The sequence below is a fragment of the Trichechus manatus genome, unplaced genomic scaffold, assembly GCF_000243295.1.
Source record: "Trichechus manatus latirostris isolate Lorelei unplaced genomic scaffold, TriManLat1.0 scaffold00141, whole genome shotgun sequence".
NCBI lineage: Eukaryota > Metazoa > Chordata > Mammalia > Sirenia > Trichechidae > Trichechus > Trichechus manatus.
Window position 1 is genome coordinate 3,403,577 of NW_004444077.1, and position 25,602 is coordinate 3,429,178.

At 37.7% G+C, this 25,602-nt stretch overlaps 1 protein-coding gene across 2 annotated transcripts in view; it reads left to right on the forward strand.

The window, feature by feature from the left end:
* MRE11 (MRE11 homolog, double strand break repair nuclease) overlaps positions 1 to 25,602 on the forward strand; it is a 71,010-nt gene that overhangs the window by 39,307 nt on the left and 6,101 nt on the right. For both annotated transcript variants that reach the window (XM_023739833.1, XM_023739834.1), the window contains 5 exons: positions 2,625 to 2,835; positions 4,806 to 4,889; positions 10,608 to 10,666; positions 12,679 to 12,746; positions 19,765 to 19,840. In XM_023739833.1, the coding sequence (XP_023595601.1) occupies positions 2,625 to 2,835; positions 4,806 to 4,889; positions 10,608 to 10,666; positions 12,679 to 12,746; positions 19,765 to 19,840 (498 nt within the window). The remainder of the gene's footprint in view (positions 1 to 2,624; positions 2,836 to 4,805; positions 4,890 to 10,607; positions 10,667 to 12,678; positions 12,747 to 19,764; positions 19,841 to 25,602) is intronic.

Genomic DNA, 25,602 nt, shown 5'->3' on the forward strand with positions numbered 1-25,602 from the left:
AATGGGTTTTGTTGTGTATATTTTCACAGATGTGAAAAAGGTCTGGTCTGTGTCCACAGAGAGTCTCAGTTTACTAGGAGAAACAGACATATGTATAAAGAAAATATTAAACCTTTTCATGACTGGAAATTTCCCCCTCTCTGAGTTAGTACAACTCTCCCATGGTCATTTTCCTCAATATTTCTGAACTGTAGCTGGCAGTTAGTGAGTTGGAAGGAGTTGAAGCACATCCCTCAACTTAACTTTGACAAATTCCACTATTTTCTCTGCTATAATAAGAAGGAATTAATAGGAGCTCCCCCTTCCCTTTAAATAATAGTTTTTGCCTCGTTTTAAGCACACTCCTTAGTAAAAGTCAGTATCTGAGATACTAAAAAGGAAAAGCCCCTGTTTAAGGGATGAGGACTCTCAATTTACATTTTCTTTTCCTCTGAACTCTTCCAAATGAAGAGAGCCAAAGTAAGACCTTGAGTATATCCCACCTGAATTTAGAGTCCATCTCAAGAATAGATTTGATGCATTGAACGCTAACGACTGAAGGCCAGACAAGTTGTGGGATGACATCAAGGACATCATACATGAAGAACGCAAGAGGTCATTAAAAAGACAGGAAAGAAAGAAAAGACCAAAATATGTTCCAGATGATACTTTGAAACTTGCTGTTGAACGTAGAGTAGCTAAAGCAAATGGAAGAAATGATGAAGAAAAAAAGCTGAACAGAACATTTCTAAGGGTCACTCAAGAAGACAAAGTATTACTCTGAAATGTGCAAAGACCTGGAGTTAGAAAACCAAAAGGGAGGAACACACTCAGCATTTCTGAAGCTGAAAGAATGGAAGCAAACATTCAAGCCTCGAATTGCAATATTGAAGGATTCTATGGGCAAAATATTGAACGATGCAAGGAACATCAAAAGGTGATGGAAAGTACACACAGAGTCGCCGTACCAAAAAGAATCGGCCGGCGTCAGCCATTTCAGGAGGTAGCATATGATCAAGAACCAATGGTACTGAAGGAAGAAGTCCAAGCTGCACTGAAGGCATTGGTGAGAAACAAGGCTCCAGGAATTGATGGAATACTAACGGAGATGCTTCCACGAACAGATGCATTGCTGGAAGAGCTCACTCATCTATGCCAAGAAACTTAATAGACAGTTACCTGGCCAACCAACAGGAAGAGATTTGTATTTGTGCCTATTCCAAAGAAAGGTGATCCAGCAGAATGCAGAAATTATCGAACAGTATCATTAATACCACATGCAAGTAAAATTTTGCTGAAGATAATTCAAAAATGGCTGCAGCAGTACATTGACAGGGAACTACCAGAAACTCAAGCCAGATTAAGAAGAGGTTGTGGAGCCAGGGATATCATTGCTGATGTCAGATGGTTGTTGGCTGAAAGTAGAGGATACCAGGAAGATGTTTTTCTGTGTTCTATTGACTATGCAAAGGCATTTGACTGTGTGGATTATAACAAATTATGGATAATATTGCAAAGAATGGGAATTCCGGAACACTTAATTGTCTTCATGAGGAACCTGTAGAAAGACCAAGAGGCAGTCATTTGAACAGAACAAGGGGATACTGCATGGCTGACAATCAGGAAAGGTGTGCGTCAGGGTTGTATCTTTCACCGTACTTATTCAGTCTGTATGCTGAGCAAATAATCTGAAAAGCTGGACTATGTGAAGAAGAATACAGTATCAGGATTGGAGGAAGATTCATTAAGAACCTGCGATATGCAGATGACACAACCTTGCTTGCTGAAAGCAAAGAGAACTTGAAGCACTTAATGATGAAGATCAAATACTGCGGCCTTCAGTATGGATTACACCTCAACATAAAGAAAAAAATCCTCACAATTGGACAAGTAAGCAATATCATGATAGATGGAGAAAAGATTGAAGTTGTCAAAGATTTCATTTTACTTGGGATCCACAATCTACACCCATGGAAGCAGCAGTCAGGAAATCAAACGATGCATTGCATTGGGCAAATCTGCTGCAAAAGATCTCTTTAAAGTGTTAAAAAGCAAAGATGTCACTTTTAGGACTAAGGTGCACCTGACCCAAGCCGTGGTATTTTCAGTCACCTCATATGCATGTGAAAGCTGGACAGTGAATAAGGAAGACTGAAGAAGAGTTGATGCATTTGAAATATGGTGTTGGCCAAGAGTATTGAATATACCATGGACTGCCAGAAGAATGAACAAATCTGTCTTGGAAGAAGTACAGCCAAAATGCTCCTTAGCAGCAAGGATGGCAAGACTTTGTCTCATGTACTTTGGAGGTGTTATCAGGAGGGATCAGTCCCTGGACAAGGACATCATATTTGGTAAAGTAGAGAGTCAGCGAAAAAGGGGAAGACCCTCAGTGAGATGGATTGACACAGTGGTTGCAACAATGGGCTCAAGCATAACAACGATTGTGAGGATGACCCAGGACCGGGCAGTGTTTCATTCTGTTGTATGTGGGGTTTTCATGAATCGGAACCTACTTGATGGCACCTAACAACAACAACAACAGGCAGTTTAGCATTATTAAATTTTTGTCTGAATGAGTAGTTGAATGATTTTTAGGATGCTGTGTTACCTACTAATCTATACTTTCTTGTTATCCCTCTCAGGCTATGAATAGGGCCAGAGCCCACAGATCTCAGTTAGAGGACTTTGCTTCTGCCTTTAGTGCTGATGACTTCATGAGTGTGGATTTGACAGAAGAGATGGCTGACGACTCTGATGATAGCATCTCAGCAGCAGCCAGCAAAGGAAGAGGCCGTGGTAGAGGAGGAAGAGGGCAGAATTCCACCTCGAGAGGAGGGTCTCAGAGAGGAAGAGGTTAGCAATGAATGTAACCTTTTGCACATATTTAGACTTTGCAGTTGAGTGGGAAATATAGAATTGCCTTCCTATTGTCAGAATTGAGTTATGAATTCTAATTTCTAAAACAAAATCTTTTAAAAGTTTATTTTTGCAGTACGTAAGGTCAGTCTTTTTTTTATTGTACTTTAGATGAAGATTTACAGAACAAATAGTTTCTCATTAAATAGTACACATTGTTTTATGACAATGGTTAACAACCCCATGACATGTCAACACTGTCCCTTCTCAACCTTGGGTTCCCTGTTATCAGCTTTCCTGTCCCCTTCTGCCTTCTAGTCCTTGTCCCTGGACTGTTGTACCCCATTAGTCTCGTTTTGTTTTATGGGCCTGTCTAGTCTTTGGCTGAACGGTGAACATCAGGTGTGACTTCATTACAGAGCTAGAAGGGTGTCCGGGGGCCATACGCTCGGGGTTTCTCAAGTCTCTGTCAGGCCAGTAAGTCTAGTCTTTTTTTGTGGGTTAGAATTTTGTTCTGCATTTTTCTCCAGCTCTATCCGGGACCTCTATTGTGATCCCTGTCAGAGCAGTCAGTGGTGGTAGCCGGGCGCCATCTAGTTGTACTGGACTCAGTCCGTTGGAGGCTGTGGTGGTTGTGGTCCATTAGTCCTTTGGACTAGTCTTTCCCCTATATCTTATTTTCTTCTCCTTTGCTCCCGAAGGGGTAAGACCAGTGGAGTATCTTAGATGGCTGCCTACAGCCTTTTAAGACCCCAGACGCTATTCACCAAGGTAGAAGGTAGAACATTTTCTTTATAAACTGTGTTATGCCAGTTGAGCTAGATGTTCTCCGAGACCATGGTCTCCACAGCCCTTCACCCAGCAATTCAGTCCCTCAGGGAGTTTGGATGTGGTCTGTGGAGCTTCCAAATAAAGTCAGTCTTTAATGCAGTTGTGACACATACCTTTTACTTAAATTATGAATGGCAGCCTGCACATAGTGTTTTTATTATTGTTGTTGTAGTTAGTTGCCCTTGAGTTGATCATGACTCATGGTGATCCCTAGTGTGCAGAGTAGAACTACTCTGTAGGGTTTTCAAGGCTGTGACCTTTCAGAAGCAGATCACCAGGCCTTTCTTCCGAAGCACCTCTAGGTGGGTTTGAACCTCCAATATTTCGGTTAGTAGTCCAGCACTTAACTGTTTGTGCCACCCAGGGTTTAACAAGTATTTTTTTAAAGAACTTCACTCTGTTTCTCACCTTTTGGTACATTTAATGTCATATTTATCTCACATGTCCAAAGTAGTAGTGAGGCCCATATGAGCTGTCAAGGAAAATGGCTAGCTAATGGACATTGACAGCAGGAAGAAAACCTCGATCATAATTATTATTTTTGTTACTGTCATAAGTTACAAGTGCCCACATGCTTAAAAGTGCTCCTGATAAAATTTCTTTAAAAAGAAAAACTATCCCCAAACAATCTGATTTCTAAAAGCAATCATTAGCATTAATTTCCATTAATGTATTTAATGTGACACTTCTTGTCATTGAATAGTCCAAATAATAGAATCTAGTGACTTCTTAATGTATTATATAAATCCATCCCTAGGAGTATTTTAAGATCAGTTTTAATAATATTTATCCATAGGAGTTATAAGCTGGTAAAGTGGATGCTGATTTAGTTAAAAATCTCTAGGGAGAGAAATCCTTATCTTCTAGAGACAATTATTTTCATTATCCTTACATTTACAAACTTTTTCCCTTAGATTTTAATTGAAACAAATGTGGCCTAAGAATCATCTCTGAAAATTGATTGGTTCAGACTCTAGATGTTTCTTCTTATATATATCTTTGGCTTTTTACAACTAAACTGTGTTTTGATGTAACTCTATTTAAATTTTATTTTGTTGTTTTTAATTTTAAAAAAACCAAAATCCTTAGCTCTTTATGGAATTGTATATTGATTGTGCTCATTATTCTAACGTTAGGCACTGGTCTGGTGACTTCTTCTCGAGGCAGAGGTTCAAAGGCTGCTGCATCAACATCGTTTAGAAATATGTCTATTATAGATGGTGAGTACAGGTTGCTGGTGATTATCTAGCAGTTATTGGTAATTTTCCAACCCAGGAAGACCTAGGAAATCCCCATTTACAAACCTCATTGGTTGTGCTGTCATCCTTGTGGAATTGAAAGGGCTATTAGGTTCACAGGATAATTTATCCTGAAAAAATGTCTTTGCCATTCATCAAAGCTGTTGAAGAGGGTGAGCCTTAAAAATTGCTTTTTATAATACCTTACTTTAGACAAATTTGATTGTGATTTCCCTTTTACAAATGGATCACTAAGTTATAGAAAAGTGAGGCAATTGATCAGGTTACCAACAATGACCAAGAGAGAAAGAGAAGGAACTGCCTCTTAAAGTATTGTTTATTTTCTTTCTTGATGCTGCTTTCCTCTACTATTAGTACAGAGAACTCATGTGAACTGTATTAAATTAAGAGGTATGTGACTTTAGCAGCAACCCAAGTAAAAAAGACTTAGGTCAGTAAGATGTCAGCATAACTGTCCAAATCTAATGACGTCTTAAGCTGTTTTAATAGAAATACTGTGTCTCTACCACAAAGGAGTTCTCTTATCTCTGCCGAATTGGATCTGTCATGCCAAGAATACTATGCTCATCTTTGGAACTGTATTTCAAGAAGGATACCAACGATATGTGATCATTCAGAAGAGAAACAATATACAAAATGGTGGAAGGAATTTGGGATATCTAACCTGGGAAAGATTCAGGTCATTCTGTAGTTTAAGTTCTATAGCGTGAAAGATGGACTAGCTTTGATTTGTATAAAGGCAGTGGTTTACAATCTATTTAGGGTCATAGATTCTCTTTAAGAATCTAAGGAAAGCTGTGTCTCCTATCCCCAAGTATATGCAATTTGGACTCAGTTTCAAAGGATTTAGGAATCACTATGAAGCCTATTCATGGGCTTCAGATTGAGAACTCTTGGCCCTGTGAGGATGAATGGGTAAAGCTAGAAGAATGCTAATTTATTATCTGATAAAATGGACCTTGGAGACTTGAGAGGAATTTCGCCAACTTCCTCATTTTACAGATGAGGAAACTGATCTAAGCAACTTGCCCAAGGTTAATGATACCACTAATAATACTAATAATAGCTAATATTTATGAAGCAGTTACTGTGTGCCTCTCAACAGCTCTTTGAGGTAGATACTGTTATTGACCTTGTTTTACAGAGAAGGAAACGGAGGCTTTGAGAAGTTAGGTAACTTACCCAAGGTTCCACAGCTAGTAAGTAGTAGAGCTTGGATTAGTCCCATATTCTCTGAACTCCAGAACCAGTAGTTAACCACTAGTTTTCAGAGCAAGAACAATTAGAAACCTAGCTACTGGTTCTCAGTAGAGGGTCTTTGCATTGTATAGAATAAACTTTCTAATTAATGTAAAGATGGAATAAGCTGCCCAGGGAGGAAGTGAGTTGGCACTCCATCATAGGGAGTTTTCAACATTTATTGGATGACAGCTGACATTGGAGAAAGGATTCAGACTCTTTAAGATACCTTCTTACCAAAGTTTCTGTAGCTGTATTTTTACTCAAAGATTATTCAGTACTTGAGGAGAGCCGACTGAAATCCTGATCTTTTGGCTTCAGAAACATATTGCCTTTGTTGACATTCGGGAAATGGCATCCAGAAAGATGCTTTTCTATGCTTGGCAGGTCTAAGGTAAAAGCAAAGAAGAAAGAAAGAAAGGAAGAGAGAGATAAGAAAAAAAGAGAGAGGGAGGGAGGAAGGAGGGGCGCAGCATGGTGTTTTGTAAAGAATCCAGGCTGATACACGTTAAAGTTGGGGTGACATGTCATCACATCTGCAGCTTACTTTTAATTTGTTCAGGAAAAGGGTATTTAAAGACAAAGAGAAAGCAAATGTGGCAAGTTGTTAACAATTGCTAGATTTAGAGAAAGAGTGTTTGAACATTAATTGTGCCATTCTTTAGACTTTTCTAAAGGCTTGAAATCTTTTAAAATAACAATTTGAGTAGTGGTGGGGAAAGCCAACAGATGATATGTCTATGTAAAGTTCGTTTACCTCTACTGTCCTTAACTCCTGGGGTCCCAGCTTCAGGGAGGGAGGAAATGCATTAAGTTCTACCCTAGGGAGGCCCTGGACTATGGTTTCTCTCTCCTTCTTGCTACAGGACTGTCAAAACCAGTCTTATAACATTTGCCCAGATAGTCAAATGTTCTCTGGTTAAAGGACTCTGTTTGCCTGAGTTCTAATTTTTCATCAGTTTTGGCCGGCTAATTGCTTACTGTGTTACCAGCTCTTTAGTGCTCTTAAGAATTTTTTTTTTTTTTTTTTAATGTCTGATATAGCAGTTTGGGTTGTTTTTAGCAGGAGTATTTGCCTGAATAACCTAGCCTGTGATGAACAGAAACAGAGGTTTAATCCTTAATTTCTTTGTTTAAAACTCACATGTGGCTGCCTGCTTTATATCTAGGACTCTGTATCACATAGGGGTTTTTATGAGCATTTTTCACTTTCTAACATCAGCCCCTTTCAAAACCACTATGCCAATGAAATTTTCAAAGAAATTTCTTAGTGACTGCTGCCGTGTTACCCACTGATAATGTGATATAAAGGTATTATTTGTGTAGAGAGGCAACAGACCAGTTATGGTGCTTAAAAAATTTCACAAGTTGGCATGACTGATCATTTTTGTAAGTAATAATATTCATCTGTGAAAAGAGGCTATGTAAGTAAACCAACTGAGAAGAAAGGCTTGGTGATCTGCTTTCAAAAAACCAGCCATTGAAAATCCTATGTACCACAGTTCTACTATGACACACGGGTTCACCATGAGTCGGAGTTGACTGGACAGCAACTGGGGAAAAAAAAAGAAAGTCAACCATATCAATACAAAACTTAGGATTTCCTGAACTATGTTTCAGGCCAAAATTTGGTTGTGAAACCTTTTGTAGCCTAGAATTGTGGTTAAGAACTAGAACTCTGGGGTCAGACCTGGTTTAGCATGCCAGCCCTTCACTTGGCAGCTCACTGCTGTTGCACTGTAGGTGCTGGGAGAACAGGATCTGCATCATTCTTATTCATCGTTGTGTGAAGGGCCTGGCACAGAGTAAATGCTGAGAATGACTGAATAACACTTACAGACTGTATAGCACTAAGGTTAAGAGAATGGTTCTAAGGTCAGAAAGACCTTGGTTTGCATTCTGACACCTGGATGCACTAGCTACGTGTCCCGCGGCAGTTTGCTTAAGCTTTCTGTCTCTAAGCCCCAGTGTCCTCATCTGTAAGATGGGGTAATGATTACATATATCTCATTGGATTATTTTGAGGATTAATGAAAAATTGCGTGTGAAGTACGTGGCACAGTGTCTACACGTTAAGACCTCAGCAAGTGTAAACTTGTTAATCTATAAACCTTAGCTATAAAATTGGGGATATAAAGTAGTTATAAATATTAAATGAGCCTATGTATATGTAGTACTGAGCAGAGCAGCTAATAAGAACTCAACAGATGATTGCTGCTGTTTGTATTAGTGGCAGTATTGCAGTGTTTTCAATAAATTTATGAATATAGATATTTTATAACTCTTTGGCCTAAATTTGTCTTTTTTAAAAAATTGATTTGATTTATTGGCTTTAATATATCTGATTACCACTAATATTGAACTCCTTTTTGATAAATGAAACTGATTTTTTAATATGAATGTGTAAAACATCATTTATCAGGTTAAAATTAGGGTTTTATAAGTCTGACAAAATAACGATGGGGTCTTCACTATACTTGCCATAACTCTGGGATAAAAGCAACTTTAAAATTATAACATCTAGATTCCTATTATAAATAAAGAATGAAAAGATAAAGATCAAATTTTATTATACAAGCTTCATGGAGTATGAAGGTTATTGTACTGGAATTTTATTGGGAAAGGTAGAAATTACACTTTTAGCCCATGGCGCTTGTAAATAACAAAGTTGACAACCCAGATTTTTCCATTGAAGTTGGTCTGAAAATCACTGTGAACAAGCGGATAAACGGTACCTCTTAAGCCACTGCTTCTATGTTCATTTACCATCATGGCTACCTCACTGCAACTTATAATAGCTGCATTTATTGGAAGGCTTACTCTCTGCTAGGCACTTCCAATGCAGTTTACACAAACTACCTATTTTTATCCTTTGAACAGTTTTCTGCATAAAGTATTAACATTATTTTGCAAGTGAGGAAATTGAGGCTTAAGGACGCCAGGGAACTTAGCCAATTGTCACCCAGCTAGTAAGTCAATGAGTTTCACTCCAAAACCAGAGCTCTTCACCACCATATTATATTGCCTTCGTAACAAAACTCAGTGCTTATTTTTCTGATAAAGTTAATTTATTTCACAAACATTTATTCATCTTTTGCTATAAGAAAGGAGTGTTCTTGTTTTCATGCATCTCAGAGTTTGAAGAGTCCTTTAATGAATAAATATTGAGCAGAAATATTCCTTGGAAGCATCATGGTCCCTGGCTTTTTTATTCAGTTGCCCCATTTAGCCTTTTGAGTAGAGTAGGATGTGAGGACAGTAACTGAGTAGGGCTGAGCACTCTGCTCCTGCCTTTCGTTCCCCTTTTCAGGTAGACATCAGTGAGCCGGGATAGAACCTGGACTAGGAAGAATGAGTAATTTATAAAACAAGGTCTAGCTAGAAATATTCCTGAGTTTTTCTGACTAGGAAATTTTTTGGCTTTGCAGGATATTTTGAGTGTTCAGCTTTTTCAAGTTTCTGTCTTTCTTTCTCTCCTTGCCCTGCTTGATTTGGGGGTTGTCTTGGGGGAGACATTTTTATATACCATAAAACCTGGGAGAACTGGAACTTGATGGGGCTACCTTGTTTTTCTGGGCCTTGCAAGTTTTCCACCTTTGACAGGGTGCAGTCTTACCACTTTTCTGTTGCTTGTTTTAGTGGAAAATATTTGTGTTTTCCTTCTCTGACAGGTTTCTGTCTTACACAGGTTCCAGCTTTCGCAGGTTTTACTCTATTAGCAAACTGGGAAGGCTTAGGCAAAAATAAACCTGTAATTGTTTGAGATTTATTCTATTATGTATTCTCAAGGGAAAAGAAGGGGAAAGATAAAGAGCTAAGCTTCAAGCTTCTAGCCAAGTTTATAAAGCTAAAAAAGTTAAGGATTCCAAGGTAAGTTTTCTAATGGAATAAAAGGTATGCTGTTTTCTGGAATTCCCCTTTTGGTGCATCCCCCTTCTGGTGTTGAATATGGCTAACAGGGTAGAGGAGATAAGGAAGTTCCTACTGGAACCACATGGCTCCTAATATAGACACAGGGAAAGGATTCACAGACGGCGGAGTAGGAAGAAGTTAGGGCTGGTTCTTTTTGGATAGGTTTCATGAATGAAGCCCATTTGAGATTTATCATCAGTATATTTGGAATTCAGTCAGTTAGGTGATCAGACTTTATCCTTTAAGTATTTTTCTGCAAAATATTTTTTAGCATGGGTGTATTTATGAACACTGCTTGTAACTATATTCGAATAAGCTGGGAAATCATATGAGACCGGCAGATAGGCATTGAGTTATTTGAAGAAATAATTCCACCTACCTCCAGATTTTAAAAAATGTAGATGATTTTATAATTAATCATCATGGGTGTTTGCAGAGAGGACTTAGAAAATCTTCAGGTAAAGAAATATGCAAATTTTAAGTTATTTTAAGAATAACCTAATAGGTGTTTCGTCTTTTTTATCCTAGCCTTTAAATCTACAAAACAACAGCCCTCCCGAAGTACTGCTACTAAGAATTACTCAGAGGTAAGGGGAAAAAAAGTTTATTCTTGTGTTTTAATAGTTTGTTTCCTTCATTATGAATTAATTCTTTGATCTACAAAATAAATAAAAGAAGAAAAAGTGTAGAATATTAAAGCTGAAGAGAACCCTGTTTATCATTTAGACCTGAGGGCTTCTAGGATTTGTGTCTTTGTTTTTGTTTTGCTTTAAATAATGTGTCATATCATTGGAAATCCATAAATGTATGAATATTTTTATGGATAACAGTCTTGAACCAAGAGGGTCCATGCATGGAATACTAATATTGAAAGTGAGTTCAGTGCATATAGAGGTTTTATTTATATCTGAATTCCTTTTGCCACTTACACTATCATGATACTCTAGCCTGTGCCTAAATAGCTTATACTTGAGACACATTGAAGGATGAGACTCTAAGGATGTCTATGTTCTTAACTATAGGTTTAAGTTAGAGCCTTATTTTAAAAACCTTCTGCTCCTCTTTTGAATTCCAAGCAGAGTCCAGTATGGGCTTGACTCTCCCATTACCTCGCTCTCAAAACCCATGTATTTAACTCCCGAGCCAGTACTCTTCCATCTTGATCAGGGTTTCTCAGTAGCGGCACTATTGACATTTTGGATCTGACAGTTCTTTGTTGTGGGGTCAGTCCTGGGCATTGTAGAATGTTAAGCAGCATCCTTGGCCTGTACCCACTAGATGCCAATAGCAACCCTTCCTCTAGTCATGACAATCAAAACTGTCTCCAGATCTTGCGAAATGTCCCCAGAGTGGAGCAGGGGTATAAAATGGCTCCCTGTTGGGAACCACTGCTCTATATCATACTTCCTCCAGTAGCCTTTTCTCATATTTCATTCTTATAGATTCTCTTAAGCATTTGACACAGTTGAATGCTGATAATCAACAGATGTGTTGAAATCTTCTCTGTCCTGATTCTAGTCTTGTTCTTTTATCTCTCTTAACTTCATTTTTCTTTTTTTTAAATCTTGCTTATATTGAGCATACCAGTGCTAACTTTTATCCTTAGCTCCATTTAATTATTTGCAATCAACTGTTGTCCAGCTATTGCTTCAAGATGAACATATCTGAAAACAAAGTTATTATCATGTCCACAAAGTAGCTTCCCTTTTACATTTTTCTATCGTAAGGCAAGAACATGAGTTCAGAAAGAGCCAAGTCATGCCAAACTGACATTTTCTTTCCATTTTCTGATTGAGATTGCACAGTGGTAGATCAAGAGGATGTTGAATGCATCTGATCCCTTCAAGGCATATAAGACAATCTCCTTATAATTTATGTACAAGATATAGAAATATTGTCTGGATACATAGATGTTTGAACAATTGCATTTAATGACTTGATTGATCATTCAGTGTTAGCCTAGAGGGGAGTTCTTGGGTGTTCTTTTTCAGTATTCTGTCCTTGAGTTCATCCTTATCTGCCCTTTTTATCAATAGATGAAGACATAGCCAGTGTGTTTATCAAGCATCAGGAGAAACAAAATATAGAGGAATAGGTCGGATTTGCATGACAGCATCAAGAATCAAATATCTTCATTTGAACTTAAAACTAAAAAATGATATTTAACAGGGACAAATGCAACAGAAATACAAATATACAGTACTTCCAACGCGGTCTTATACCTCATTTAAAATTGGAGGCTGAACATTGATGGTCTAACTTCACATCAGGATCCAAGAAGAAAACCACAGGGCGCTGTCTGCACATGAGCCTTGGAAGCCATTTACCGATGGATGTTACTTTATATACCTAGGCTTCTGTGATAGCCAGGAGAGAAGTGCGCTAAGACCTATAGGTTAGAAGACCAGTTGTGAATGAAGATGACATTGCAGGGGAGGGGGGCAGGGCTGAGCTTTGGTTTTAGAAGATGCTGCTTACATGGCTTCTGCCTCCTTGTGGCTTTTTTGTATGTTTTTAAAAAGCACTTTAAGATCTGTTAATCATTTTTATTGAGATGATTTAAGTCCCACCGAAACTACTGTTTTGTCTTTTCCCCTAGATAATTGAGGTAGATGAGTCAGATGTGGAAGAAGACATTTTTCCTACCTCTTCAAAAACAGATCCAAGGTAGGTACAGTGTTTTCCTGCAAAAAGAAGCATCTGAAAACTTTAAAAATGATAGAGAATTCTACAGCTACACATTTTTCTATGCCATAGAAATTTAACAGATTTATTTTCAACTAATAAAGTATCTGGAGAAATGTACAAAAAAAAAAATAGACCAAGAGCTATTCCATAGAGTTGATACAGCATTATTATAAGTGTCTTTACTGAAAATTTAAATAACCTATAATTTGTTTCCTTTTGTCTTATTACCCTGTGATTTTCTTGATAGAGGGCTGTGTTCTCCTTAATTAACAGAAAATAGTTTTATATTTTGATAACATTTGATTTCAGCTATTCTTCATTAGCATATTTTTGTATACTTAGTTACACATGGTGCTGTGCTGAAAATTAGAAAGATCACATAGACTTATTCTGCCTTCAGAGCCCTTATATACGTTTCCTGTCCCTTTTTTCTTTCTTTGTTGTTTGTCTGTTACTACAAGGTTTGACTTGGTTTACTATTGCCATTTTCTTCTGTGTGTTAACACTTCAGGCAGATACTGCTTAACTAAGAGTCAGCTAATGAAAATTTATACTTAAGAGTCAACATCCTTGTTTGTATGCTTGTTTTCTTGTTAGCATTGATGGGGGACATAAACAAATGTTCTAATATGGTTACTGCCTTCAGACAACTTGAATTGTAGTGGAAAGAGAGATTAAGAATGCATTTGAATCTATTAAACGATGATTGAGTCAGTACATAATTATGTGTGAAATTTTATGGTACAGATTATGTATGAGTGCTTATAGGCACTCAGAAAAAGGAGCAAGGAGTGTGGGAAAAAGTAGTAGAGGAAAAAGCTTCACAAAGGAAATAAAATTTACCTGGGGCTTTAAAGATAGGCATTATTTGGGTCATTGGAGTGGAGAATGGTGATCCCAGCTGAGACTAATGACATGAGCAAGAGTTTTAGAAATAAGGGTGAGATTGAGGAAGAAACTGTACATTGATGTTTCTCAAACATTTTTTTATGATCTCAATCTTCTTTCATTATCTAAGGAGAAAAATTAAATTTGATTTAAATTAATTAAAATAAGATAAATTTAATTTCTCCCTTATGAAAGAAATTAAATAGTAAATAATGAAATTTTTGTCAGGTAGAGATGCACTTGGGAAGCCAAAAACTATTTTGATATATAAGATTTTCCACCTCCCCCAAGAACCAATTTTCATCCCTTAGGGTGATATTGACCCCATTGAGAATATGTGATTTACGTGAATTAAGAATCTGTGTTTGAAAAATTGATATAGTTCCACATCTACTTATTTATTCAGTTAAATATTATGCTAGGTGCTGGGGATAGAAAGATGAAAGAAATGTCCCTTCCTTCAAGGAATTTACATTTTACTGATATGCTAATTACAGGGCACTACAGTCTACCAAGATAGATGTTTTATTCAAGTATAATGAAATGTATGGAGTCCTTGGGTGGTGCAAATAATTGAGGTTCAAGTACACTCAGAGGCATCTCAGAAGAAGGGCCTGGCAATCTACTTCTGAAAATCAGCCATTAGAAATCCTATGGAGCACAGTTCTACTCTGACACACGTGAGGTTACCATAAGACAGAAATGAACTGACTGGACAGCAACTGATTTAATGAAGTCTAACAGAAGTGCCAATGACTTTCTGGGAAAGGTCACTGAAGATTTCACAAAGAAGGTAACATTTGAGGTGAAGATCAACAGATGTGTAAGAATGCTTTGATGGAAATGAACAAGGTGCAATAATAAACAGTAATGTCAGCGGGAGCTGATATGTACTTCATCAGGAAAAGCCTCTGAGGAGGTTACACTTAAGCTGAAATTTTAAGAATAAGAGAGATATGGCCTTGCAAAAAGCAGAGGGAAAAGCATATGAACAGACTCTTGAGGAAGAAACAAGCTCAGTGTAATCTAGGAGCTAACTAAGGTGGCTAAAGCGTGGCAGAAAGAGGTGGTGTGAGGTGAGGTTGGAGACTAGATACCAGGGGTAAATCATGAGCCAGGAACAAGTGAGTGTGGTAAGGATTTTGGACTTTATTATAAATGCAGTGGGAAGTCACTAAAGGATTTCAAGAGAGGAATACATGATCTGATTCACATTTATAAAGGATCCTTGTGGTTGTGGGAGGACAAGAGTTGAAACAGGCCGACCAGAGAGGAGGTTATTGTAGATAGTCCAGGTAAGAGAAATGATGGGGGCTTGCACTAGAATGGTGGTGGCGGAAATGGAGAGAATAGATGGTTTCAGGATACATTTTGGAAGTAGCCATGGCAGAACTTGGGGTAGATGGAATGTTTGGAGTGAGGGAAAGTGAGAAAGCATGGTTAATTTCCAGGTTAACTGCTTGAGCACTTAGTGCTCAAGGTCCAAAAAAGAAGAAAGAAACAGTAAGGAATTAAAGGTCTAAATTAAACATGTAAAGTTTGAGATGCCTGTGAAATTTTCAGGAGGGGATATTTCCATAATGGTCATAATGGGCAGTTGGATACATGATTCCAGAACTCAAATGAGAGGTTTGGACTAGTACCTAAATTTACTTCTGAACAGCATATAGATGGTATTTAAAGCTGTTGAAATGGTTGGGATCACCTTGAAAGAGAAAACTGAGAGAGACGAAAGCTCATGTTCTAATCCTGGAGTTTCAGCTTTTAGCACTTAGGTAAAGTAGAAGTAGAAGCAACGAGAGAGACATGAGGAAAATTCAGATAAGTATAGAGTTGCAGATGCCAATTCTGGCCTTTTTAGAAGGAATAAAAAATACCAGATGGCATAGCTCAGGTTGGTTCATATGTTTGTGGTAGGCAGTCGAGAGAGTTCTTTTAGCTCCTATGAAGGTTTACTTGAATTCCCCAAGCTAAGTTAAATGTATTAAATGAGACTCCTTTGGTTCCAGTTGATGGAAACCCACCTGAAATTTACTTCAGGGAAGAGATTTACTGGAAGAATATTGGGATATCTCAGGCATTGAAGGAAAAATCTCTTTCAAAATACTTGTTCAGTTGTTCTTGCCTTTGTAAATTAAAACATACACATATAATCAGGCCCAGCTTTCTGTTTTGTTTTTTCAGTAGTAGATCAGTAGTTGAGCAGAATAGGGGAATTTTGCTAATATGGGGGCCTTATTTTTTTATTGATGGTTCAGTGGCAGAATTCTCACCTTCCATGCAGGAGACCCAGGTTTGATATCTGGCCAGTCCATGTCATGGGCAGCCACTGCTCGTCTGTCTGTGATGACTTGCTTATTGCAGTGATGCTGAGCAGGTATCAGTGGAGCTTCCAGACTGAGATGGACTAGGAAGAAAGACCTGGTGATATACTGTATTATGCAAATAATGTGCACTTTTCTATGTTTGTTTGCCAACCACGCCCAATTATTTGTAAGCGCCACCATGCCAATTTTTTTACATGTTGCTGTAAAAAAAATTAGCATAGTGTACTTACAAAAATACCTTGTGGCAGGGGAGAGAAGGGCGTGTTTGGCAAACAACTGTAGAAGGTGTGCATTATATGCGTAAAAATACGGTACTTGTGAAAATCAGGCAGTGAAAATCCTATGGATCACAATGGTCCGATCTGCAGCTGATCATGGGGATGGCACAAGACCAGGCAGAATTTCGTTCCATTGTGTGGGGGGGCTCCATGAGTCCAGGGCTGACTTGATGGCAGCCAAGAGCAACAATAATTTTTTCATCATTGGAACTAAGGGAAGTACTATTTTGGCATGTTGACATGTATTTAAAGGCATCAAAGAAAAACTTGATTTTGCTATACTTTTGAATTGTCTGTTTTTCAGTAGGCAAAATATGTGTTGACTTCTTACTTAGTTATGAAGTAATGATAATAATAAATAGCAGTTGTTCAGCACTTCCTCTGTGTCAGGTGCTGCTGTGAGCTCATTTGATGCCCACAACCACCTTAGGAGGTAGATACAGTTATGACTTTATTATCTGTATTGTACATATGAAGAAAGTGAAGCACAAATAGGCTAAGTAACTTACCTAAGGTCACTCAGGTGGTTACATACGCCAGGCATTCTGTTCCAGAATTCATCCCTGCTGCTGCTTCTTAAGAAAATAGATGAAGTTCTTAAGCTATGTTCAAGGAGTAAAAATCATTTAAATTATGAGAGGCTATTTAGAAATTGACATTTGAGAAGCAAATCTGAAATCACTCTTGGCAGATGTGTGTTTCTGATGACTGACTAGATGACAGTAATTTATACTGTATGTGACACAGTGTTTATGGTTTTTTCACTTATAGTTTGTAGCATTTAAGCTCTGCCACTTACTAGAGGTGGACCTTAAGCAAGTTATTGGATTTCTCTGGGCCTCAGTGTCCTTATTTTTTAAATGGAGATGATAATATTTACCTCATAGGATTCTTATGAGCCTTTAAATGAGTTAATATTTGTAAAGTGCTAAGTCACTGCCTCACAAATAGTTATATAACTCCTTATTAAATAAATAACAAGCTGGGGAAATAGAATAAGAGTAATAGGAAGAACAATGAGCAAAGTATAAAAGCACTAATTTTCCTGTTAGTTAACTTAAAAAGGAAAATAGCTTAAAGCCATAGAACTCTTTGCCAGATGGACGATAGAAAGCCTGCTTTTCCAGGATAAATTGTTCCACGCTCTGCCCTTGTTACATTGGGAATAAGAGGAGCTGTCCAGGAGAGAGTTGGCAAACACCATCCTCACTTCACGGTGGAAAGGAAAGGAAGACCAGGCTCTGTAGGGCCAGGTAGGGGGGAGGGATCAAGAGGGGATTCTAGTAGGCCCTGCAGTGGGGAGAGCTGACATTTTTGGAGCACCTTTTATGCCAGACACAGCATAAAGCCAATTTAACATGGTATCTTACATTTACAATAAGTGGTACAGCTGACTGACTGGCCAGATATCTCCAGACAGGAATTCTAATTTATGGCCCCAAATTATATCTGAACAAAAGTAGAGAAAATGTATAAGTCCTAGCACTCAATCTACCCACCTCCTCTTTATTTTTGATCCATCCACATGAAGCTAATCAAGTTAAACATTTTTTGCCATCCTGGACAAAAGTTTATTTATTGCATCCAGCAGTGTAGCCATTTCTTTCCCCTCCCCACCACTGATTTCTAAGGATGGGAACTTCTCGCAGGTGAGATTCTGTAGGTCTGTGGGCCCTCTGATGCAGATTATGGCTGTTGATATGATTGAACAAGCCAGGGACCACCATAGTTGCCTGGCTTGTCTCTGGGCCCTGTTGGTTATTTTCCTGAGAAGGCATCAGAAAGCAGGGTCACATGGCAATGGGTGTTTTTTTCCTACAACTCTCACCCCCCTCCTATTGCTCTATCCCAGCCCCAACAACAGCACAGCAACCTAACTTGCCAGCTTTGGCACTGTGGCTTTATGCTCTTGATGGTTTCTTTCTGTCACAGGTAGAAACAAGTCAACAGCTGACCAATTCTTTGCTTAGGTTAGATAAAAGAGATTGGGACTCCCCCAGACTGATCCATTGATAAATTCACGGTCTTCTGCCTCTGAAGCCTTGTTGCTTTTCAAGTTTGCTCGTTAAGTCCTCTTGTCCTTTTACTTTTGTGCATAAGGACCTGTGGATTTTTCTCTCCCCTTCTGACCTAAGACCTCTTTTACCACCCCCCCAAAAAAACCCAAACCCACTGCCATCAAGCTGATTCCAACTCATCAATCCTCATGGACAGAGTAAAACTCTGTTTTTAGGGTTTCCAAAACTGTAAATCTTTTAAGGAACAGACTGCCACTTCTTTCTCCCACAGAGGAGCTGGTAGGTTTGAACTGGCAACCTTTCAGTTAGCAGCCAAGTGCTTTAACCACTGCACTACCAGGGCTGCTAGACCGCCTTTACTCTACACTTATTTGTCCTGACAAGACCTTCAGGCATATTTCTTTTAGTATAATAACATCCCAAAGAATGTTAAAATTGTTCGCTGAGATTTCACAAACACTGCTCTGTTACGCTTTCATTTCAGACAGGAGTCAGCACACTTTTTCTTAAAGGGCTGGATAGTAAACATTTTAGATTTTGCAGACCAAGTAGCAAAATCAAATCCAGGCTGTTATGTAATACTTATATAACCATTTAAAATGCAACCATTTCAAAATGTGAAAAACATTGTTAGCTCACAGATGGTAATAAAACAGACTGGATTTGACCCAGGGAACATAGTTTGCTGGCTTCTGATCTAAGATGATTTAAAACTCTTATTAATAAAAATGTGTAGAGGCATAAGAGCTCCATTACCATAGTTAAGCTTCATAAGGGTAGGAATCATGATTTTCTTGTTCCCTCATATTTCCCAGGGCTATCATAGTACCTGGCAAAGAATAAACACTCAGTAAATATTTGCTATTTAAATTGGACTGAACACAGATAATACAAGCAGTGAGGTAACTGTGGAGAATGGTGAGCCTTTTCCTAAGATCCTTTTATCCTATTACAGAAACATAACTGAGATTTAAATAAAAAATATTTTAATGTTGCCATAGTTTTCAGAAGTGGGGAATGTGGTAATAGATACATTTTAACATACATGCTAAGAACTATAATAATAAATGTACTAGGTACTATATCGCATATTTAAGTATATTAACACACTTAATCTTTAAAAACTCCAACGAAGTAAGGTCACTATAAGTTGAAATCAACTTGATGCAATGAGTTTGTTTTTTTTAATGAGGTAGGTACTATTGTTATCCTTTACAGATGAGAAAATTGAGGCACAGAGAGATTAAGTAACTTGTCCAAGGCTGCACAGCTAGTAAATAGCAAAACTGGAATTCAGATCTCAGCTCCAGAATCCTTTTCCTAACCATTAAGTCTTACTGCTTCTCAGATTGGTTGAAAGGAGTTGTATTAGTTATTTTTACTCATGACTGCCACTAGATTAAAAACTTAGCTAAATTTGATAAATTCTGTGGTAGGCACTTTTGACAAATTCATTTTCTTTATGTTTTCCGTGTTTTTGCCTCAGGAGTTCGAGCATATCATCCAGCAAACGCTCATCCCAGATCCAGATAGCTAAAGGGGTCGATTTTGAATCAGATGAGGTAATAAAATAATATTGTGAAATGTTAATTAATTTTCAACTGTTCATTAAATGTAAATGGGCACTGCTGTTTAATTTCGCTGATAACATTTCTTTGAACTACAGTTAATGTTAATAAGTGACATCTGCTGAGTGCCCATCAATGTAATTCTCTCAGGTATAAAAGGCCTGTAGATTTTTGAAGCATTGTTTTCATTCAGCTTTTACTAATTGGCCCAGTTAACAGTAAGATCAGAATAGTTTTTAGCAGCTTCTGTCATTTGTCTCTGGAGAAATGATGATCATGATAATGATATTTTACAAGTACCCACTATGTGTTCTCTATGTATCTTATATAAGGTGATATGTGGTGATGATTTTTATGTCATGGAGGTCTTCAGGCATTAACTGAGTTGCCACCTGGCAGGTGGTGTGGAAAAAGCTTAAATTCAATATGGTACCTGGACGAGAAAACCAAAAAATCTCTTCTAACTTGAATGAGAAGGAATAGGAAGAAGTACTTCCCTCTTGCCTTTATTCATTTTTCAGTTAAGTTGAATTAAAGATACATAACCAAATGATACTGGCCTTTGCCTTTCTTCCATGGCTGCCATTTGAGAGACCTTCCCCAGGTTTTGGAAACTTCCCACATTTTGAACTTCAGCTGCTTCTGTTTTGTTCCCTGTATCCCAGCTGTGGTTTTAAAGCAGCTTAAGGAGAGGGCTCACCCAAATGCAGGCAGCAGGGAAAAATGGCTAGGAGAGCTCCATCTACCTTTTACATACTAACATGTTGCCTGTAAGAGGGAAGGGAGCAGTTGGTGACTTGTTCGTTAAGTTCAAAGCATCTAAATAAACACATGGTTATATGTTAGAGTTAAAATTGTAAACTAGTTCATGCTAACTGCAAACTATTAGCACATTCTCTATTTTATTTTGTATTTATCTCTGGTTTAAAAACAATTTCTGCGTTTGACAAAAGAAAACAAGTCACTAAATGAAAGTGAATTTCTGTTCATCGAGGCATGCATTTCTTGCTGGAGATAACTAACGGAGCCATTGTTTCAATGTGTTAATGCTACCAGTGAAGCCAAAACCAGATAATTATCCCTTTTTATTAATGTCTTAAACATAAATCAAAATTTATTAAAAGTTTGCTTTTCTCTTCTGAATGTTTAGTTATAGAATACATAATAATCAATTTTATAGTATCCACATCAAATTATATAACTTGGGCTTATCTAAGACTTGTTAGTTGTTTTTATTCTGTTTAATTAAGTTCCTAAATAATGTCTGGTATTCCTGTTTATTCTTACTTTGCAAATAATCTGCAGCTCAGCAGCATGAGAACTCTTTGAAACTGAAATACTTCATCTACTTTTCCAAAAAAATGTTTGAAAGATTGCTTTGCTAGGTTGTTTCTTGCATCAGTCTGAGAGTAGCGATCTATTTCTAGCATTGAATGAGTAATAGAGAAATAAGAATTACAGCTATGTCTGAGTTAGAGCTTCTCCATGTGGCTTCATTGTTTTCTTGGCCATGAGTTTTCCAGAGCAGCAGATACACCAGTAATAAAATGTGAGTGGAAAAAACCTATTCAAAAACTAAATAGTAGTGATTGCAGGAGTATTTATTTTTCTGGCTCACCCACACCTATTTGCCTCTATTAAGGTTAATAATTGAGAGAAATGTATATGGATGTGTATTATATGCATGCAGAGAGAAAGAGCAAGATAATTCTTTTCTCGTTTAAAACTTTTTTAATGCACTTTATATTTTACAGTAGTTCTAGGTTTACAGAAACAATTGTGCAGCAAGTACAGAGAGTTCCCATATACCTCCTCTCCCACCTGCACATGGTTCTTCCTATTATTTTTTGTTGTTTTTCATTTATTTATTTTTTATTTTTTATTGCCCTGTAGAGCTCAAGCTAATAGGTCCCACATCACAATTTAATATTGCCAGGGCATTTGAGTTGGCTTTTTTAAAATCATACTTTAGATGAAGGTTTAAAGAACAAACTAGCTTCTGATTAAACAGTTAGTACACATACTGTTTTATGACATTGGTTAACAACCCTACAACATGTCAACACTCTCCCTTCTTGACCTTGGGTTCCTTATTACCACCTTTCCTGTCCCCTCCTGCCTTCTAGTCCTTGCCCCTGGGCTGGTGTGCCCTTTCAGTCTCGTTTTGTTTTATGGGCCTGTCTAATCTTTGGCTGAAGGGTCAACCTCAGGAGTGACTCCATGACTGAGCTAAAAGGGTGTCCGGGGGCCATACTCTCAGGATTTCTCCAGTCTTTGTCAGGCCAGTAATTCTGGTCTTTTTCTGTGAGTTAGAATTTTATTCTACATTTTTCTCCAGCTCTGTCCGGGACCCTCTATTGTGATCCCTATTAGAGCAGTCAATGGTGATAGCCGGGTACCATCTAGTTGTACTGGACTCAGTCTGTTGGAGGCTGTGGTAGTTGTGGTCCATTAGTCCTTTGGACAAATCTTTCCCTTGTGTCTTTAGTTTTCTTCATTTTTCCTTGCTCCTGAAGGGGTGAGACCAGTGGAATATCTTAGATGACCTCTCACAGGCTTTTAAGACCCCAGACACTATTCACCAAAGTGAATGTAGAATATTTTCTTTATAAACTATGTTATGCCAATGGAGCTAAGTGTTCCCCAAGACCATGGTCCCCACAGCCCTCAGCCCAGTAATTCGGTCCCTCAGGGAGTTTGGATGTGTCTATGGAGCTTCCATGACCTTGTCTTGGACAAGTTGTGCTGGCTTCCCCAGTATTGTGTACGGTCTTACCCTTTACCAGAGTTACCACTTATCTATTATCTATTTAGTGTTTTACCATACCCACCCCTCCCCTCCCTCGTAACCATCAAAGATTGTTTATTTTTATGTGGAAACCTTTTCATGAGTTTTTATAGTAGTGGTCTCATACAATATTTGTCCTTTTGTGATTGACTTACTTCACTCAGCATAATGCCCTCCAGAGATTCATCCATGTTGTGAGATGCTTCACAGATTCATGATTGTTCTTTATTGTTGTGTAGTACTCCATTGTGTGTATATACCATAGTTAGTTTATCCATTCATCTGTTGATGGGCATCTAGGTTGTTTCCATCTTTTTGCTGTTGTGTACAGTGCTGCAGTGAACATGGGTGTGCGTATGTCTATTCATGTGATGGCTTTTATTTCTCTAGGATATATTCCTTGGAGTGGGATTGCTGGATCATATGGTATTTCTATTTCTAGCTTTTGAAGGAAGCGCCATATCGTTTTCCAAAATGGTTGTACCATTTTACATACCCGCCAGCAGTGCATAAGAGTTCCAGTCTCCCCAATATTTAGTATTTTCTGTGTTTTTGATTCGTGCCAGTGATGCTGGGGTGAGATGGTGTCTCATTGTGGTTTTGATTTGCATTTCTCTAATGGCTAGTGATAGCGAGCATTTCTTCATGTATGTTAGCTGCTTGAATATCTTCTTTGGTGAAGTGTCTGTTCATTTCCTTTGTTCATTTTTTAATTGGATTATTTATCTTTTTGTTTTAGAGGTGTTGGATTTTCCTGTAGATTTTAGAGATTAGACCTTTGTCAGATTCATAATAGCCAAAAATAGTTTCCCAGTCTATAGGTTCTCATTTTACTCTTTTGGTGAAGTGTTTTATGAGCATAAGTGTTTAATTTTTAGAAGATCCCAGTTATCTAGCTTATTTTCTGGAGTTTGTGTGTTGTTAGTTATGGTTTGTATCCTGTTAATGCTATGTATTAGGGCCTCTAGTATTGATCCTGTTTTTTCTTGCATAATCTTTACAGTTTTGGGTTTTACATTTAGGTCTTTGATTGATTTTGAATTAGTTTTTGTGTATGGTATGAGGTATGGGTCCTGTTTCATTTTTTGCAGATGGACATCCAGTTTTGCCAGCACCAAATTGTTAAAAGGACTGTCTTTTCCCCATTTGATGGGCTTTGGGCCCTTGTCAAAGATCAGGTGACCATAGGTGGATGGATTTACATCTGGGTTCTTAATTCTGTTCCATGGGTCAATGTGTCTGTTGTTGTACCAGTACCAGGCTGTTCTGACTGCTGTAGCTGTATAGTAGGTTCTGAGGTCAGGTAATGTGAGTCCTTCTATTTTATTCTTCTTCAGTAGTGCTTTACTTATCTGGGGCCTCTTCCTTTTCCATGAAAAGTTAATGATTAGTTTTTCCATCTCTTTGAAGAATGTTGTTGGTATTTGGATCAGGATTGCATTGTATTTGTAAATTGCTTTGGGTAGAATTGTCATTTTCACAATGTTGAGTCTACCTATCCATGACTATGGTATGTTTTTTCATTTATGTAGGTCTTGTTTGGTTTCTTGCAGTAGTGTTTTGTAGTTTTCTTTGTCTTTTACATCCCTGGTTAGATTTATTCCTATGTATTTTATTTTTTTAGGGGCTATTATAAGTGGTATTGTTTTCCTGATTTGCTTTTCATAGTTCTCTTTATTGGTGTGTAGTATCCAACTGATTTTTGTATGTTTATGTTGTATCTTGCTACTCTGCTGAATCTTCCTATTAGTTCCAGTAGTTTTCTTTTTCTTGCTTTATTGCTCTAGCTAGACTTCCAGCACAATGTTAAATAGGAGTGGTGATAAAGGATATCCTTGTCTTGTTCCTGTTCTCAAGGGGAATGTTTTCAGTCTCTCTCCATTAAGAATGATGTTGGCCATTCGTTTTGTATAGTTGCCCTTTATTATGTTGAGGAATTTCCCTTCTATACAGATTTTATTGAGAGTTTTTATCGGGAATGGGTGTTGGACCTTGTTGAATGCCTTTTCTATGTCAATTGAGATGATCATGTGATTTTTTTTTCTTTTATTTATGTGGTGGATTACATGGATTGATTTTCTAATGTTGAACCACCCTTGTGTACCTGGTATGAATCCTACTTGGTCGTGGTGTATTTTTTTTTTTTCTTTCTGTATTATGCTGAATTCTGTTGGCTAGAATTTTGTTGAGAATTTTTGTATCTATATTCATGAGAGGTATTAGTCTGTGATTTTCTTTTTTTGTGGTTTCTTTGCCTGGTTTTGGTATCAGGGTTGTGTTGGCTTCGTAGAATGCATTCGAAGTATCCCTTCCATTTCTATGTTCTGAAATAGTTTGAGTAGTACTGGTGTAAGCTTTTCTCTGAATGTTCGGTAGAATTCTCCAGTGAAGCCATCTGGGCCAGGGCCTTTTTTGTTGGGAGTTTTTTTAATTACCTTTTCAATCTTTTCTCTTGTTATGGGTCTGTTCAGATTTTCAACATCATTTGTGTTAGTTTGGGTAGGTAGTGTATTTCTATAAATTTTTACATTTCCTCTAGGTTTTCAAATTTGTTGGAGTATAGTTTTTCATAATACTCTGTTATGATCCTTTTCATTTCAGCTGGGTCTGTTGTAATGTCTTCTGTTTCATTTCTTATTTGGGTTATTTGTGTCCTCTCCTGTTTCTCTTTTATCAATTTGGCCAATGGTTTGTCACTTTTGTTGATCCTTTCAAAGAACCAGCTTTTGGTTTTGTTGATTCTTTCTATTGCTTTTCTGTTCTCTATTTCATTTATTTCTGCCCTGATCTTTATTATTTCCTTTCTTCTGGTGGCTGTGGGCTTCTTTTTGCTGTTCTCTCTCTATTTGTTGGAGTTGTATAGCTACTGTTTTGATTTTGTCTCTTCTTTTTTGATGTGTGCATCTATTGCTATAAATTGTCCTCTGAGGACTGCCTTTGCTGTGTCCCAAAGGTTTTGGTATGATGT